The sequence below is a fragment of the Notolabrus celidotus genome, chromosome 3, assembly GCF_009762535.1.
Source record: "Notolabrus celidotus isolate fNotCel1 chromosome 3, fNotCel1.pri, whole genome shotgun sequence".
In the NCBI taxonomy this organism is placed as follows: Eukaryota; Metazoa; Chordata; class Actinopteri; order Labriformes; family Labridae; genus Notolabrus; species Notolabrus celidotus.
The window spans coordinates 18,554,883-18,570,496 of record NC_048274.1 but is presented as its reverse complement, the minus strand read 5'-3'; the positions used below and the strand labels follow the sequence as shown (position 1 = coordinate 18,570,496).

The window sequence follows — 15,614 nt, the reverse complement described above, 5'->3', positions numbered from 1 at the left end:
GGAGGTCCATGGCAGATTCACAAGAACCTTGGTTTGTAATGTTGATGATACATAAAGCTATAAAGTTATTAAAGGCCTTGATTATTTACAAAATGTCCTTACTGTAGTATATAGTATGTAGTACTGTTATATTAGCACAGGACAGGACTTTAGTAGAAAGCATAATTAACGTAAGACCACAAAAGGTCAAGCTGGAAAATGAGTGGTCATTTGACTCACAGGTTACCAAGATGTTGTTACATTCATTTACAATATTTTCATTCAGTACATTTTAGGCCATAAAAACTGTGACAATCCAACTAGTTAGTCTCTACACTTCAGTTTTATTGCATTTTCTCTCTGCTTTTGTTTTATGTATTTAGTGGAAAATCTGACTTGTGAAACTGATTAGATTTGATATTATTCAATAATAATCAATTATATTTAACAACTACCTGTGGATCTGTCTCTACCATTTTTTTCAATGTTTAAACCAACTGAAATATTAGATTTGATGTTACAAAGTAAAGTGTTTTATGATCTTATTTCTCAGTCTGCCTTTGGCTGTGAAGTATGATGACCTCTGATTGGTGGTGATGACTTTCTATTTTCTCCCTTCAGGTAAAAATGACGGTTCAGTCGGAGTTCACAGATATTTCAACTGTAAACCGGGTTATGGAGTCCTGGTTCGCCCAGACCGCCTAACCTTGCGCGATAGGACCACTAGACGCACGGGGGACTTCTCTGCTCCCGCTCATGTCCCTGTTCTGCGAGGAGAAGCCATTGTTGCCCGTCGGGCAGAGAACCGCAAATCCTGGAGCAGTTGAGACAGGATTACTAGGACTTGAAAGGGAGAGATGAACTCCCCACAGTTCTTGTTCTTGTCCTCTCATCTTTTCCTCCCAGCTATGCAACAGGCTCACACATCCGAACTGACAGACTGCCTGCCTGCCTGCCCTCTTTTAGACTAAACTACACTACTCACTACATCCATTCACAGTTAATGGATACAAATAAAGACAGTGAGGAGACCATTCAGAGAGAATGCAAGTTGGTGGATGACGGACTATGCACAGTTTCTAGGAGTCCATGGAAGGACTTCAATCATGGGAAAATTATGATAATGAATGGCGGTCAATGAAACACTGCTGTGAGTGAACAGAAGCCAATGAATGGTGAGTCGGAGCTCTTGAGAGGGTTTGGGATGGATGCTAAAGACTAGATGAGGTGCTTCTTGGGTAATATACAGGGATGCAAACAAAGGCACATTTAAGCACGAGTTGCTTTTTGTACCTTTTCTGCATATAAACGTACCAAGGCAAGAAGTGATCATTTCATGAATGACATTTTTTAAGGTGAAAAGCCAAAATAATTCTCTATAGTTTGCTGGCTGACAGATTTATTTGATACTTCTGTCTTTTCCTTTTTTTGGAAAGATAAATTATTTCTTATTTTTAATCTTAGAAAAAAAGACTAGTACTTTTCAGCAAGATTAATAAGCAAAATTACAGTACTGTCTTTTTTTTTTTTGTTACTTTTATATCCTCCAGTTAAGCACCGCTATCAACATGTGCTTCCTGTTCTTTATAAGTAAGAGAAAGATAATGTTTGGTTTTTTTGACACATTTTAAGCTGAAAGTATGATGGTCATACAGAGATTTTCACCTGCGATGTCTTTGCATCCCTGGATATACCTCTTAACCTTGTATCTGTGAGACTCAACATCCCAGAATCCTCTGCTCTGGCTGCAACTCTCCTGGTCTCATCTACAGACTGATACTTGGACTCGCTGTGTAAGACTCGTCCCCTCCTCTCTGACTTCTTTTCTTTCTCTTGAAGAGTTCCTCCCAGAATGTGCCTTCGCCATGGCTAGGTTTGCATTTGTGTTTCTTTATATTTAATTTCTGAGTTGTGTTGTGTTTAAGAGAAAGCCTTGTGCAAAGTTTGAGGTGATCTCAGGGACTGCAGAGCGGGAAGGAAGGAGGTTGTGTGTGTTGGTGTTTGTATCTGTGTCTGTGTGTGTTTGTAAATGTTGTACAGAGATGCCTTTTGTGCACAGAAAAGTTCATATTGTCGTAGTCGTGTTGTTGTTAAAGATTGTAAATGTGTAACACAGGAAAGGTTGTGCCCTTGTTGGACAAAGCCACTATGGGAGCAAGTTTATTTTTTAATTTGGAGGCTTTAAAAGTTGATTTTGCACAGGGGACAATGGAGAAGGTTCTGTATGTCAGCAGAATGAGTCTGTGGTCATGGTGCACGAAGACAGAAAGAAAGACAGACTAACTAGTAATGTGAGGTTAAAGTATGTCCTCCAGCTAAGTGGGATATCTGTGATGTCTGATTGATGGACGTGTAGACACCAGGAGGCGCTGTTAGAGTAGAACTTCAGAGTTGTGTTGGTGGGTTGCTATGAGTATGTGTTGAGGAATAGAAAGTGAAAAGGACATGCAGAAGTTACCATGGTCATTTCAGGCTTCAGGGAAGAACTGATATGCTTCTGTGCATTTGTTCTGTTTTAAGAGTTTCTAGATTTTTTTTTAATGACTGCAAACAGAAGAGAACATTTCACTGAAAGTATTGATCAAATTGATTCCTGGCATAAATGTTGAAGAAAAAACACTAGATGATCTGGTAGACTGTTTTTAAATGGGGTTTTAATTGAACATAACTCCATCATTTCAGAGAGGCTGGGACACTTTACACTGGCCTTCTTTGTCAAATCCAGAATATACGTCATTTAAAAGTGGCACCAGTATGTAAGAAGCAGTTGATTTCTGGGGATGCTCCAGAAGGAAAATGTTCTAACCTTTCTTTCTGTGTGAAGATTTCTGTTCCTTTCAGCAAAACCCACAACGTGCAGTTTCTGTGCAGCGGTGAAGCTCCAGTAGTATGTAGCTTCAGATACAGTATCCAGTAGCTGAAGCTCAGTGACGTTGGTAGTTGTGTGGTAAGGATGGACCCACTGCCTTCTTATTGATAACAAGAATGATGCTGTGGATTTCTTAACATTCTGACTAGTAAGAATCGTTAATCAGAGGCAACATGATACTTGATAAAAGCGTGTTCTGATTGGATGTTACAAGAGCTTGCCATAGTAATAATAAACTTGGGAATATATCGCACTAAAAAGGTGTAACAACAACAGTTGCATTATGGGAGATGAAGGCTTTAGTGTTTCTGGAGCCTGACCCAGAATGATGCGTGCTAAAAATCATGACATCTCATCTACTGCTGATTCAAATCTGACTTGTGTGGGAAAGGCTCTTTGCTGATTTGGTGGCTTTTTAGGACCAATAACTTGTGTGTGAACTCATCAGACAGAGGTCGGTGTAAAGTGTCTGTGTGGTCCTAATGTTGTCCCATCGTGTGAGCTTTAGGTGTGATCTGATTGGGGATGTTATCATGAGTGTCTCATCTACAAGCTGAGCTATCTTCATATCCTTGTGAGGACAGCCCTGACTATTTGAGTTGACATGTTATTGATGCCTGTTTCTGTATCCATTGTATCCTTAGATAGGAGGAGTCTTTCCAGATTTCAGATGAGATGATTTAAAAATGTATGCGTATTAAAACGTGAAAAACTGTGCATGTAGATGCACTCAGTATGTCCAAATACCTTTATCTAATGGATCATATGTTCTTTATTTCTTTACATCTTGCGTCACCTTAATTGCAGAGGCGTGAATTAACTATTTATATTTAAATGCTTGTACACATGCATTTATCGCATGAAAATTGAAAAAGCCTTTTTATTTTGATAAGTATTGCACAAATGATTCAATGAAAATTGCTGCTATAAGCATTGTAAATTAACCTGTAAAATAACTTGATTGATTTATCTCTTTTTCTCTAAATGATTGGACTTTTTTTTAATCCCAGATTGATCTGTTGTGTAAGCGCTTTGGTTAAGTGGCCAATATATTTCAATATGAAGCAGTACAATTCGTATACGAGAGGCACTTTGTTATGGGAGCCTTGAAGATGTAGAAGGAAAGACTGGATTATTTTCTGTGTGAAAATTCCTCCTGCATTCCTTTTTTAAGACAGAGAGTTATAAGGTGAACAATACATCAGCATAGTCTAGTTTTTATCTGTTTATTTATTATTTGGACTCGAGCTGGGACACTGGAGTCCTCTGGTTGGTTCAGCTGGTTACTATGGTGGCTGTCTGTTATGTGATTGGTTGGCAGGTTGTGAGGTGATTTGCAGGTTTCAAAACAGTTATGTGGTAATGAAGGAAGGGAGTTATGTTTTCTCGTCTGTGTGTTAGTGTACAGAGTTTGTGTGTGTTAGTGTGTGTGTGTGAATGTTGGGTGGATTTTGATTCAGTTGTGTCTGTGAGTCCCTACTAAGATGGGAAACGATCCCCAGCTGCCACTGTCCTTATCATTCTCTAAACTGGGAAATAAAACCTTGTCCTGATGTTTTGTAGCTCTCAGTGTCTGTGGCTGCTGTACTTTCCCATCCTAGTCTGGGCTCGGGACACGGTTTAAAGGGGGTTGAGATCACTTCAGGCTTCTGGATGTCCCTTTATGTTGTTGTGCCTCAGAAACCATGTGATCATGTATCCTCCTCACACACTGTTTTCATATCAACGCTTCAGTTCATTTGCACAAAAGCCTCCAGAGGGAATGGACGACTTCATTCTGGATAGCTTGTATATTTAGGAAGAAAGTACACGGTTTTTAATATATATCTTTATATCATTGCTCTCTGCTGTTGTTTAAACTGTACAGTTTTTTTTTTTCTGCTTTTATGTAAAATTATTTGGATCAATATTCATGAACTATATGTTCCTTCACTCATTGCTCAACTAGCTTTTGGGTAAAAAGATGAACATTTACTAAACATGGCGCTGTTACCCTGTCAGACAGCAGAGCAAAGCTCAAACACAGTGTGTGTTGGGGACTTTCTTAATACAGCCCCGTTATAAAACTCAGCAAATACATGTATTTAATATATCAAGTGTGATATAAGACAGAAAAAAAAGAAAATGTAGCTAATGGGCCGAGTGAGGCACATGATCCTCAGAGCCATTTCAAGAAGAAAGTGTACAAATAGAAAACTAGCGTCAGTGATTACTGTTGTGCTAAGAATGGATTTAGTGTTGTAACTTCATTTCATCAAAGCCAGCAGTGTTATTAATGTGACTGTATCAACCAGAAGAACCACACTAAGTTTGATGTTTATTGGTGTGATGTGTGTCCAAACATATTCAGACTGCATATTTATCTGTATTAGTCTTTAGCCCCCAAGGATTACTCTTACTTTCTTTTCATTAAGTGCTTCTATTTTGCTCTGAAATTTTCCCATATCGTTGTTGCATTTGCCTCCTGTTTCATTTCCTATGTGAATCTGGAGCAACATGTCCCCCTGCCTTTACGTGGCCTTCAACCTGGAGTAGGACAGGTTTTAGCAGAGGCTTTTAAATCTGTACGATCTGTTCAGGTTTACCGCTTAAAGATCCTTTTTATAACAGGGTAAGTGTTGCCTCTGATTCCATCAACACCACTCAGCAATAGGTCATCTGATGTAGATGCTATCAGGTGTGAAAGGCATCACAGGGATCTAATTTAAATGAGAACATCACTAATAGGAGACAAGGTTGCCCCCTGGTGGCTGCTGTCAGTCCAACATCCACACAGGAACTTTTATACTACCGGAAATTCAGCCCTCTGTTAACCTACAGCAGCATGCCTGAAGACATGTGAGATCACTAAACTGCCACATGCAGATCTTTGTGGGTGAAACATGTAACCCTCAGAAAAGCAGTTGACTCAATGTTGGCATTTGCAAGGCATGGCTACACATTTCCAGCCACAGTAGTGAGTGTTCACCTCTTTTACTACCTCTCTCTCTATCTCGTGTGTCCAGAGTGTTCTGCCAACTTCTACCCTGAGGCCTTTTCGCTGACAGAGAGCTGTAACCCGCTTCACAACTGTGTGTTCTCAAATATCAGAATCAAACACACGCACTAGCAATACAAGGCCGTTGGGTTGAGCAATGCAGACGTTTTTTCTGAAACTTTAGGTGATGACTGCTCATTTCTGGGTCTGTTTTCCAGGGAAAATTCAGATACAGTTTCTCTTCTTTGTGCATTTTAAGGGCAGTTGGTGTCGATACAATATTGCTTTACAGGTACCTGCAGCCATTTGAGCTGGGCTGTGTAATAATGAAAGGCTAATAGCAGCTAAAGGAGAGGGTTTGGTGCTTGCTAAGGCATAAGCTAAGTTACTCCTGCAAAATAAAAGCCCCCTCTGCCCTGTAACCTTTCTCACATTGAGCTGAAAAGAACTTGTAATAACTGAACTGAAGGTTTAATGTGGTCACCAGTATTATATCATCCTGACTAATCATTATCATCCTTTTTTGCTACTGTTGAGTGGAGCGGGTCTGTCTTGATGTGTTGTTTGTACGTGTGAGTGCACCATTGGAGTGGTTGTTCTTTGTATGTATGTGTATATACGCGCATATTAAGACTTATAAAAGACAAATCTGAGCACAAGTTTGGGTTTTGATTAATTTAATTATTTTATGTAATTCTATGCTGCAATCCAAAGAATAAACATGTATTATGATACATTTATGATTTTCATTTTTTATCATCTGAACAGTAATCTGGTAAGAAAACAATAAAAAAAGAGGAATATTTAAAGAGTATTTGTTCTTTGTTCATACCTGACGGATGTACCAGAGTTGTTGGAGACTGATGCAGCATGTAGTGTCTCAGGGGATCGTAAGGTAAGAGATAGCTGACTATATCTCTGGCACTGTTTTAGACTGGTTTTATTCTTATTCCACAATCGGACTTTTAGTGTTGGTATCAGTGATTGCAAATCGTCCACAGAATCATTGTTTTACGGGGTTCCTCAGGGGTCAATCCTTGGTTCTTTGCTTTTTACTGTTCTCAAACTTTTTGGAGCCAGGGACCCCTTACAGGTGAGAACATTTTCCAAGGACCCCCTCATAATTGTAACATAGATTAAGCACATGCTTACACCATTTGCACTCTTAGATGCCCTTGGAACTATTTGTATTGTAAAACTTATCAATATAAATACTTCAGACCTGTTCCATAGTGATACACAGAAAAGACTTAAATTCAAGTAAATACCACTTGTATAAGTGAACTTTAAAACAGAGGGTCATTTCATTCCTTATGGATTCAACATGACAGCATTTATACTGTTCAAGTAATTAAACAGCCTTCAAGCCACTAAATGGTATCCTAACAATGGTATATATGCTGTTTTTAATGACACAGCACAATTTTATAATTTATCAGAAATGTATTTTAATTATTTCACGGACCCCCGCGCTATGGTACACGGACCCTCAGGGGTCCCAGGACCCCACTTTGAGAACCACTGCCCTAGGTCATTTAATCTGTAGTCACAATATCAATTTCCATTCTTTACTCTCTGCTCTACTTCTCCTTTGATCCGTCTATTCACAACTGTCCTCACTCCACTCCTGTCTGAATGAAGTCAAAGTATGGCTGTCGCACAATTTCCTCCAACTCAACACAGACAAATCTGAAATTAAGCTCATAGGTCCACACTCTTCACAGATTCTCTCCTCACTTCAGCTTTGTTCCCCTGTCTCCCCCCACTGCAAGAATCTTGGCATCACCTTTGATAAAGACCTTCACTTCAACCAACATATCAAAACCACAGTTCAGTCTTGTTTCTATCCGCTACGCAATATCTCTCAGATAAGGCTCTTCCTTTCACATCATAACCTAGAAATTGTCATCCATACAGTCATCACTTCCCGATCAGATTATTGCAACTCACTCTACACCTGCCTAAGCAAACACAACCTCTCAAAACCCCAAGTTAATCCAAAACGCCGCTGCCAGACTCCTCACACACACACCAATAAAAGGGAACACATCACACTGATTTTAGCCTCCCTTCACTGGTTGCCTGTGGGTTTTAGAATTGATTTTAAGATTTTAACTCTCACTTTTAAAGCAATAAATGGACAGGCCCCTGAGTACTTAAGTGAATGCCTTAAACTGTATGTCCCCAACTGCTGCCTGAGATCCTTCAGCAGGTCCCTCTTGGAACTCCCATGGGCGAAGTTAAAAACCAGAGGCGACCAGGCCTTTGCAGTCAGGGCCCCATCACTCTGGAATGACCTGCCAGAGAAGATCAGGCAAACCACATCCTTGTCCTTTATTAAATCTCTTTTAAAAACACACTTTTAAATGTGCTTTTATTTCTTCACTCATCACTGACTTTTTCTTTTTTTTTTTTTAAATTGAGCTATTCAGTTTGCTGTCAGAAACCCCCTTCGTTTTGGCACTATTTTCGGACGGACCTCGCAGACCGGTGTTCTTCCGCTGTATGAGCGCGGATACACGCCGATCAGCTGTTTGGATGTCAAGGTCCATCACTGAGTATGACCCACACCTGAGTGCCACGAGCTGTCAGCTCTTATGTCGCATCCAAGCCAAACCTGGGGTCTCGTTTATAAACGTTGCTTACGCACAAAACGGGGCCTGAAATTGGCGTACGCCAGTTTTCAAGCCAAGTTTGTGATTTACAAAAAACAAACTTGACGTGAAAATGTAACTACCGGTAAGCAAACTCCGACCCAGGCGTGCGTACATTTTAGTGGCAGGGGGAAATTGGCGACGCAGTTGGTGAGAGGGAGAACTGAAGTCAGATTATATTTGAATGTCTTTCACACATTTCATTCATTGAATAACATTAACAGACCCACGTCACCATTATCACGAAAATCTGCATATTCTATTTGAATGTGTGTCTGTGGTGAGTTGTTTCCAATAAGCTGTCATTAAAAGATAAAAGCGTGATTTAAAGTTCATCAAATATTTAATCCGCTTTGTCTCAGCGTCACATTTCTCCAAAGTGTAGAGGAAACACAACGGATCGTATCAACGTGTTCGTAGGGAGGTAAAACCAAAGTCACACCAGAAGACGTAAAGCACAGTCACGTTTTCAATGTTTCTGACGCTATGCAGAGTCACTGAGTGTAGTTATACTTTCAATAAAGACTGCTGTACACACTGCCCGGCTGCCTCATACACTGATCACATCTTCCTCACCTGCATGTGTTTACTGTGTTAATGAGAAAAGTTTGGAGTAAAGCCATGCCCGGTTCTCAGTTATTATCTTACATATCATCATAATCAGTCAAAGCGCAGGCGCTGCCCGTGATGAAACCAGCACATTAAAACTCATATTCACGGATCAAACTTCTGTCAGATAATATCAGAGAGGAGATCTTTGAAGGACGTGAGCTCTCTGTAATGTGAAATAAAAGTGTGTTCCTGCAAACATGAAACACTGCAGTGCGACCTGTGCGTAATTATGAATGGTGGATGCTCTGCGTTGAGCATCATAGAACGCAGCAGTCTTGTGGCATGTAGAGCATAAGCAACGCTTGACTCTGTCTTGTTCTTTAGCCATTGGCATATGTATTGAGGCCAAAAGGTTTTATCATAAAACGCTTTCATAGTAACGGAACTGCAGGTGCCGTGCCTGCTCTCCTCTTTATCAATACAACTGCGCATTAGTGATGTGCGGATCGATACTGAAATTTAGATACTTCCGATACCAGATCTTTATGCTCTAAAAATGATTCTCAAATAAAAAATATCGATACTTTTGATACTTCAATCATTTGAGGCAATGTATATAATTAACAGGAACACAGTGAAAGTGACTAAACCATTGAGATCTTGTCTAAATGATACGCGGTTGGTGGGAACAACTAGTTCTTCATAATGAAACAATAATTTATGGTAATTGTTTTATTGTCTTACTTATTTTCTTTTTTGTTTGTGATTAAAACACCATTTTCACATATTTTGTATGATTGTGTCCTCTGTTTGGTTTTTCTGTTGTTGTATTAGCTCGGCTATATTGTAAATGAGGCTACTACCTCGATATACTTACAAGTTTTAAATAAATAAATAAATAAATAAATAAATAAATAACTCCAAAATACACTACTTTTTTTAGATTAACCAGACACAATGGGTGTATTTGCACAAAGTATCGGTATCGGATCGGTATCGCTGATACCAGCCTGAATTTTACTCAGTATCGGATTGGAAAGGAAATCGGTATATCGAACATCACTAATGAGCACAAATATCACTTCATGTCTCTTCATCACGTGACACTTAACTTTAAACATCTGTTTTTTAATTCATCAGTTAGTCAAATGTCACAAACAATTCATGTCATTTTTTTGTTTATTGACTTCAGCTTAACATGTTAAAGCTGTATTTCAACAATTTTAATAGTAGCAGAAGCAGAGGCTGTCAGAGGTGTTGTGTTTAAGTTTTCTTTTTGATCCTAAACACAGTCCTTATGGCCCGGCTGAAGAACTTCCTGATTCTCCTCAGAGAGCTTCTCTTCACCTCAGCAGTCTCTACTTTGACTGTTGACCCATCAGTGGCCGACCTCCGCTCCTCCTTATCCTCCTCACTGTCCACCTGTGCTGCACAGCAGCTCACAGCTGATTGGTCCTCAGCTGGGGCATCTGTAGCTCCTGAAAAACCATCAGAGGTGTCGTCACAGGTGCCAGGGGAGGCTGATCCTGCAGCATCTGCAGGAAGACAGGCTGGAGTTTCTCCAGCTTTCAGCTCTTCTGGTTCAGAGTCAAATTTCAGCTCCTCATCAGAGTCGTTACTCTGGCTGAGATCCATTTTATCATATGAATCGTCAACACTGAGAAAAACATGAAAATCAGGTAATGATTAGTATTCAGGGTGTCAGTGTTCATCAAGGCAAGTGTCTATGCAACCTGGCTGGCACAATAGTCACTTACTATACGCTGGTGTCCAGCTCCTCCTGTAGGTGCACCATTGAGATGAACGGGTGCTTCAGGGCCTTGTCGGGACTGATCCTCTGCTCGTTGTCAGTTTGAAGGAGACACTTTAAGAGGCTCAGGAAAGCTCTCTTATCCTCTAGCTCTATGAACTCCTCTATGTCTGGAAAGATCTACATTTGAAACCAAATCAGAAACTTAGTTTATGCAGAGTAAATGATTATTAACTCTTTCTTCACTCATTAAAATGTCTCACTTACTGTAACAATCTCATCCAGATGATTGAGAGCCCTCTCACATTCTTTTGGCTCAATCCCAGTGGTCAGCTTGTACTCCATCGGAGTCTACAGGAGCAAAACATACAGTACATGTCAGATACTTTGTCCTTCAAGCTCATTCTGAAGAAAAAGATCTTGTTCAGTTACAGCTGAAATAATGCAACAGCGTAGGGACAAGCAGAATACCTTAAGCCACCACTTTGGGTAGTCGTAATGCCGGTTCAGCTTGAAGAACTTATTCGTGAAGCTGCCGGCATCAAGGAGGTGGTCAGCTGGTTGACCGAGGACATCAACGATGTTCCTCATCTAAAACAGATAATAAACCATAAATAACCATGATACATCACGTCTGTGGTTGGGTTTTGACTTATATGGAACACTATTTCACCATCTGTGCAATCAATTGACAATGTAATGAGTCACTTACCTGCTGGTACTCACAGAGTACCCCAAACAGGTGACAGGAGAGGTACAGGACTGTGAGGACACAACCCAGACTCCACATGTCAATGGCCTCTGTGAAGGGGAGGCCCAGGATGACTTCAGGTGCTCTGTTTGAAAGTACATCATCACATACATGTGTCAGAAAGCTTGAAATAACCTCTGCCTGATCATCCACAGCTGGAACAAACATCTGCACAAACATGAAGTTTGCAGAATGCCCCTACCTGTACCCGATACCCTGTGCCATCAGACCCGGCCTCACTTCACTGGTGTGAAGTGAAAGACCAAAATCAATGAGCTTGACTCTGAAAGGCTGGTTCTGATGGTTCACCAGCATGATGTTATCCAACTTCAGGTCAGCATGAATGACACCAATTCCTTTGAGTGCATCAAAAGCTGTCAGCAGCTGCAGGATGAAAGAGGACATGAAGAGGCTTACAGACACGACTGACAAGTATGCAGAGTTTTACAGGAGCAAAGTGCATGTTCTCTTTATGAAGTACAAATCTGTTTCACTTTATTATTTTATTCATCTTTAGCCACAAAATATTTACCTGATGTGCAATTGGTCTTATCTCATTGAGCGACAGAGGATTCTCATGTCTGTCCTTCAAAAGCTGGAACAGGTCTCTGTCCAGCTTCTCAAAAGCCAGACAGGTCAGACCTCTGTGCTCAAACGTCTCAAAGAAGTGAACGATATTTGTCTTGACTGGGTCAAGACAACGGACAGCCTCCAGCATTTTGAGCTGTTACAGAAAATAAAATGACTCTATGTTAACTACACTGTTTAAAATATATCACAAAGTTCAAAACATCATTCTGTAAAATTGACCTATATAGCGCTTTTCTAGCCTGTCTGACCACTCAAAAAGACTATACCGATCTATACCTCTCTTTTTGAGGCTCTGCTGTCCTCAGATGTTACAATCTTAAGAGCTACGTCCTTTCCTGTGAATAAATTCACGGACTTGGCAACTTTGCCGAAGCATCCTTTGCCAATGAAGTCCTGGACGAGGTAAGAACTGGTGCTGTTGATGATGATGTCGTTCACCTCACAGTCTGTATCTGCCGACAGACGGCAGGATGAGTCTGAACTCTGAGACATAACTAAAAGGTTTTCCAAACAAATATACCACAAGGAGATCTTCAACTAACTGGGTCAGTGAATAGTATTGCAGTGAATGTTTAACTGACCGGTGGTCTTATTTATACCCCTCGGAATTCTACAGTTGTTTTGTCATAATGAGTCCATCATAACATCAGTTCCATTCCAAACAGCTACTTTCTACAGCTAACATGATGATCACTAATGCTATACCGCTTTATGCTAACGACCACCTTATATCAAACAAAAGGGCTACTTATATAACTTAAAAGGTTATTATCAGACTACCAAACCACAAACATAACTCAGAATTGGAAGTCACAAAGAGAGATTAAGCACAGGTTCAGAAATACAGGTCAACAAATCGTCCGGTACAGGTAATAAACTGGCTTGCTATAGGTCAGAGAAAAATTCAGCAGCAGGCTCCTTTTTGTTAACATAACATATCCAAAGGTTTTACCCCATCACACATTGCGACATCAATATTGTGCAAGACCAATATAAAAGTATAGAGGTGTGATGACAGTGGAGCTTTTTTATGATGCTATTGTAAACCCAAATTAAAAGGGGAATGAGAGACTGCACCAAGTTTTAAGAAAGACTGAGACTAAGTGTGGCACTCAGAGGTCAAGTTTCATTTAATCCACAATTAAAATATTGCATTATTGTTGTATCACTCCATGATGTTGTTCTGACAGTAAGCATGCAGTTGTTTTTGGCTTAACTAACCAACTATTAGTCAGGAAGAAAGTAGACACTACCTTTTGCATATGTATTACATGCAACAGAGGGACATTCTTGGCCCTATCGTATACTCAGTGCAAAGTGTCTTGAGCTTTGGTAAGACGACCTGCTGCCGTCTTGAGGATGCAGAAAGTGACTGTGCTACAAACCAATCAAAACCTGGTGCAAAGTCTCAGATCCATGTCCAGTATCCCCAGAAAGTTCTTGCTATTTAGAGGGTGAATACAAAAGATGTTCATACACAGGCAAATTCACAACACACATTTGGCTTTTTACACACAGGAGCACAGAGCAGCAGACTCACTCCTCAGTGTTTTTTAATATACATTAGACTGAGCCTTTAAAGACACAGAGTGCTGAACACACTGTTTTTTCCCTGACATCATTTTACTGCCTCAGCATGAGGCTGATGTAGTGATGCCAGGTGACGAGGGCGCTCTCACTGTTACCTCTTACCCACCTCAGGAAACTGAGACCAACACCAACTTCTCAGACCCACATGATGATCTCATTTTTTCCACTCCCACATTCAACCATATACGGTCAATGCAAAGCACTTTATGAATGAGCATGCAAACAAATGAGCCGGAGGATCACAGGTTCTCACAGTGAATCACGGCAACAACAGAGAGGAAGACGGAGAGAATAAAGTTACTGACACACAAACCGTGGTCCTCGTGAATGAAGCGGAGGTCAGAGAGCACTTATTGTTTGTTTCTTACAGCAGGTGGGCCACAAAAGAAATACAAATACAAATAGAAAAATGTCAAGTTACTCCACGTCGCTGCAGTGAGTATCCAAGCATCCATCATTCATCATTACGCACGGTCTGACTGCAGTGTTTTTTTATTTTTACAGGACACACACTTTTATTTCAAATTACAGAGAGCTCACGTCCTTCAAAGATCTCCTCTCTGATATTGTCTGACAGAAGTTTGATCCGTGAATGTGAGTTTTAATGTGCTGGTTTCATCACGGGCAGCTTGGCCTGCGCTTTGACTGATTATGATTGATATGTAAGATAATAACTGAGAACCGGGCATGGCTTTACTTCCACACTTTTCTCAATAACACAGTAAACACATGCAGGTGAGGAAGATGTGATCAGTGTATTAGGCAGCCGGGCAGTGTGTACAGCAGTCTTTATTGAAAGTATAATGACACTCTGACTCTGCACAGCGTCAGAAACATTGAAAAAATGACTGTCACTTTGCTCGGCGGCTGATATACGTCTTGACTTTGGTTTTACCTCCAGATGTACACGTTGATACAAGGGTACCCTACTGCAGGCAAGATGGCGCCGCCACAACATCCACACCGGAAGTCCATACCGGAAGTCCATACCGGAAGTTACAAAGCTAAAAACGTTGCAATAACACCCACACCGGAAGTCCATACCAGAAGTTACAAAAATAAAAGCCTTCAAAAAACAGGAACGTGAACGCAAAATAAAAGCCTTCAAAAACACGTAGGTTTACGCGTAATTCTATGAACTTTTTTGCACTTACATTTTAATCGTATCAGTATTATTGACTAGTTGATTGACTCCAAAAGTGTATAGGCTGTTGAGAATTCAAGTTACTTAGAAGCCTGCACGAATCACTAAGTTATAGTGTTAACGTCTCAGCCATGCACAGCCTTTTGTTCCGAGTGTGTGTTGAAATACTTAAAGCTGATTATGATGCTGCCATGATGACATCTGCATATGCCTCTCTTGTTTTGTCTGGGTCATATGTTATTTTATGTTGTGTTAGCCTGACTGTACCTCACCTGTGGTGTGTGTCCTGCCCCTGCACACCTGCTTGCCTTTGACTGATTCCCCCAGTGACCCCTCTTCCTTCCTGCACAGCTGTTCCCCACAGGTTCAATATGATAACTGTGCAGCGTGCAGGAGTCTCTTTCCATGGGGACTTGTCACATTATCTAAGTTTGCTGTAGTGTTTGTTCCAAATTACCTTGCATGCTGTCTGCCTATGTGATCACATGTATAGATTAATGAATGAATGAAATACAGATCCAGAGTAGATCCACAGTCACGAGAGAAGAGCAGAATGTTATCTATGGTGCAGGGGCGAGTGGAGGAGGAAAATGTAGAGGTGTGTGGTGACTGTTTCTTTTTTAACATAATTTGTAACACGTTACAATGACACAGTGACAGGGGTGTTCATTAACCACAAGAACAAACGGAGGGAATGGTTTCTCCTTCTATTTTGAGACATTAGATGGGCGTAAACACTCTGAGCTTGTCAAACAGT

The 15,614-nt window shown here is 40.5% G+C and overlaps 2 protein-coding genes across 4 annotated transcripts in view; one reads left to right on the top strand and one right to left on the bottom strand.

The window, feature by feature from the left end:
* kif13ba (kinesin family member 13Ba) overlaps nucleotides 1-6,634 on the top strand; it is a 55,959-nt gene extending 49,325 nt beyond the window's left edge. For all 3 annotated transcript variants that reach the window (XM_034680189.1, XM_034680190.1, XM_034680188.1), the window contains exon 39: nucleotides 601-6,634. In XM_034680189.1, the coding sequence (XP_034536080.1) occupies nucleotides 601-806 (206 nt within the window). In that variant the 3' untranslated portion in view covers nucleotides 807-6,634. The remainder of the gene's footprint in view (nucleotides 1-600) is intronic.
* Nucleotides 6,635-10,196: 3,562 nt separating this feature from the next.
* Nucleotides 10,197-12,684, bottom strand: LOC117810686 (homeodomain-interacting protein kinase 1-like). Its single transcript, XM_034680606.1, has 8 exons — nucleotides 12,400-12,684; nucleotides 12,065-12,256; nucleotides 11,735-11,916; nucleotides 11,494-11,617; nucleotides 11,253-11,372; nucleotides 11,049-11,132; nucleotides 10,789-10,961; nucleotides 10,197-10,688 (listed from the first exon to the last, which is right to left on the bottom strand). The coding sequence occupies exons 1-8, from the start codon at nucleotides 12,613-12,615 to the stop codon at nucleotides 10,295-10,297; spliced, it is 1,485 nt and encodes a 494-aa protein (XP_034536497.1). The 5' UTR covers nucleotides 12,616-12,684; the 3' UTR covers nucleotides 10,197-10,294.
* Between the last annotated feature and the right edge of the window lie 2,930 nt (nucleotides 12,685-15,614).